Source organism: Ylistrum balloti, unplaced genomic scaffold, assembly GCF_031769215.1.
Source record: "Ylistrum balloti isolate Yb309-2 unplaced genomic scaffold, AGI_CSIRO_Ybal_v1 Utg370946, whole genome shotgun sequence".
Lineage (NCBI taxonomy): Eukaryota > Metazoa > Mollusca > Bivalvia > Pectinida > Pectinidae > Ylistrum > Ylistrum balloti.
In genome coordinates this window covers 972,115-975,480 of record NW_026782533.1, presented here as the reverse complement: position 1 = coordinate 975,480, position 3,366 = coordinate 972,115, and the positions used below count along the sequence as shown (strand labels likewise).

The 3,366-nt window shown below is 31.6% G+C and overlaps 1 protein-coding gene across 1 annotated transcript; it reads right to left on the bottom strand.

Moving 5' to 3' along the window:
• Positions 1-426: 426 nt before the first annotated feature.
• LOC132559601 (zinc finger protein 593 homolog) lies at positions 427-2,735 on the bottom strand. Its single transcript, XM_060224236.1, has 3 exons — positions 2,513-2,735; positions 2,125-2,187; positions 427-1,385 (listed from the first exon to the last, which is right to left on the bottom strand). Exons 1-3 carry the CDS (start codon positions 2,704-2,706, stop codon positions 1,241-1,243), a joined length of 402 nt encoding a protein of 133 aa, XP_060080219.1. The 5' UTR covers positions 2,707-2,735; the 3' UTR covers positions 427-1,240.
• Between the last annotated feature and the right edge of the window lie 631 nt (positions 2,736-3,366).

Genomic DNA, 3,366 nt, shown 5'->3' with positions numbered 1-3,366 from the left:
TGTGTCATAAGAGTTTAAGTGTCTTGTCTAATATATGTATATATGACCATGTCAAATAAATCTAGCAAAATAAAAATTAAAAAAGAAAAGAAAAAAAACCCAAAGAATTCAATTCATGTCAAATGAGACCATATATTATTACATGTTTATGTCCGTGATGCAACATACATTTTGAATGTTATATAGTGTATGTGTATTTTTATGATACTGCTGAAAAATAATCAAAAGATTATTTAAAAGAATTCATGATGCAGACATGGTACCTATGCGGATCTGAGTAAGCCCAATTCTTTTGGTCTCTTGACTCAGTCTAGAATTACATCCTATATAATTTTATAGAAATTTTTCAACACTGAATCGCACAAGAGAAAAGATTTGCCCTCTGGTGACTTACAATATACACATAAGAAATCTAACAAGTTTTATTCACATCTTATGATAATTTTATTGTGTTCAATTCTATTCAGAAAATTTATTATTTCAGGCCTTGGTACACCTTTTTATGTACAAAGAATGTTTCATAATTTCTTCATCAGCATAATATTGAGTGAAACAATAATACCTACACGTATGGTAACTTTGTTTAAACTTTCAAATTCAACAGCACTGGGCATTTCAATCTATTGGATTGTCACAAGAAAAAAGTGCAATACAGTTGTAAAATTAAATCATGTTAATATTTGACGTTATAATTGATGCTTTTTAACATTATAAATGGTAGAGTGAATTGCTGACTACAGTTATAGATAATACTGTATCTAAATTCATTATTTTCATCATCACCTTAGACAACACAAAAAGAAATACTTCTTCAAAAATAAATCTAACGAAATATTTGTTTTTGTAACATAAGACGAAGAAGAATGTAAGAACAAAACTTTGGATCAAATCTCCAGTAGATGCATAAAAACAAACATATTATTTCCATTCTGAAACAAATTTGGCCTAAAGTGGTAGATATCTGCATTACATGAGAAATTTATGTTCCAAACTGCCATTCATTTGCTGTAAGCCAATCAAATCACTCCTTGCAACCACTGATACTTTCAAGTCAATTTGTGGATAGACTTGGGTTTCAAATGAAGGATGTAGGCAGGGAAAGAACCATAATTCTCTCTGTAAAGATCTTTCTGACAAATTACCAGGGATGACAAAGCATATATTCTTGATAAATTATCACAGTCACATAATCATAGCTTCAAAAAGTCAGTTTTCTTGTCACAAAATATCAGCCACAGTTTCAAGTTCCTTCTTCATCTGTCTTCATTTCCTCTGGTATTGACTGTGTTTCCATTTTCCTTTTCTTAGGTGCTACATATGACCCCATTCCCGCAGCCCTTTCTGCCTCTTGTATTGTGTATGGCTCCAACTCCAAGGCTTTTAACCTAATCACAAAACACATTGGTAGATGTGAATTTTTTTTATTAATCTACTGCGATCAAAGCATTACTGCATTTCATCAAAGATGGTAATTTTTAGAGGAAACAGTGTAATCGTTCTACTAATTTACATATGAAAAAGGACCCTATATATATGTACAGGCATTTAAACTTTTTCATTTTCAACAATATTTATAACCCTTCCATTTGTTTCCATGTGTATTACAAATACACTATCATTATCACAAACATATATCCAATCACATCCATTACAGTTTGACCTCGCATGATTGACATGTAATGTTATGTACTTTTTGCAATAATTAAGGACCTGTGACATTTGCATGAATTATTTCCCCTCATCTCAATCCAACCCAATCAGACTCTTTGCAAGAGTTTCGTCCCTCCATTTTCACTTACCTCAATCAGAATAATTAAAAAAGATAAATTTATAAGTTTCTCAGAATTCTAAATAATTATACAAATTTGAAAATAATGGCGTATACACTAAGTGTATGATAATTTACAAAAGAGTATTATCACTTGCATAAGTATACATTTAATAAAAGTTTTTGGTAAGAGTATAATCTCGGATTCATTAAATGTCAAGATATGGTAATGTCGAAAATGTTGAATACAATACCCAGTATGAATTATCAATATATACAAATTTGGCTACTTAAAGACGTGTGGTCCTTATCATAATTTAGACTTCCAATAGTGAAACAGAAGCAGTCAATCTTACCTTCTTTTATGTGGCTTGCTTCTAAAATGCTCTTTTATAGCATGTGTGTCGATGAAGTACTTCCTGAAATTAAACATATTTTTAAAATATGAGTTAAAAGATTGTATTCATATCAAATGCTGTATAAGTTTTTGTTCGTATACTCAAAGTGGATTAAACAGAAACAAAATTAATCTAAAAAAAAGCATTTTTTAAGTCCAGTTTATTGGAACTTTCTGCAACATGATAACAAGAAACAATCACATGTATGAACGAACGGACGTATGAAAGATTGTCATATATAAGTACATTAATTTGTAACATGCCTACTGAATTAATATATTGACGAAAACTGATAATTCAACATTTTAAAAGCCAAAAGCGTGTGTTAAAAACGAAAAACACATACGCGCAATGTAAACAATAAAACTTTCCAGCTCCTGGCTTGTCAAAATCCGTTTCCTGATTTAACAACTTTTCGGCGTTCCCTGGCTTCAAATCTTCGTCTATCTGATCCCAGTCTTTCGTTTTTCGCTTTGTCCGATATTTCTCTTTTAGAGGTTTATCGCCTTTGTGTTGTTTTTTCCTTGCATATCTCCCCATACTGTCAAAAATATCAGATAAGTCCGTCCACAAAATTACACCACGTGAAACGCAACACCGGAAGTGGTAAGATTTCTGTTTTTCAGTTTGAAGAGTTCGAATTATATACGAGTTACTTCCCTTATATAATTGGTGTTGTGTTGGATAAACTTCAGTTTAAAATGTCATACACGTCGCCAAAACACTAACGTTCGATGTTGAAGCAACTCCTAGAAATAGGAGGAGTCAAGGAGATGGAAAAACATAAAACCTAACAACCAGGTCGCCTGAACCAATGACATGTGTCCTATTATACTTCTCTGCCAGAACACTACACGTAATTTATTAAATAAATGGCTTGACAATTGTCCTGATGATATGACCTCATTTGATATTAACTTTATTTCATTTTTTAATTTTAACACTGGATCAATTTGTACTGATATGTACCGCAGTGTATTTGGTAAAACTGCTATTTTTGTCCGACGTACCATCCATATAAAATGTGACTATGTACAGGTAGTTAAGCTATCTATTGTCCCGTTTCAGTGACTTTAAAGAGCATATAGGACCGAATAGATTTGATGAATACCTAATCCGTTGTCACAGCATACTGCATTGTATTTTGGAACCTTCTTGTGATGAATGATAATTTAACAACAACAACAACAAAAAAAAAAA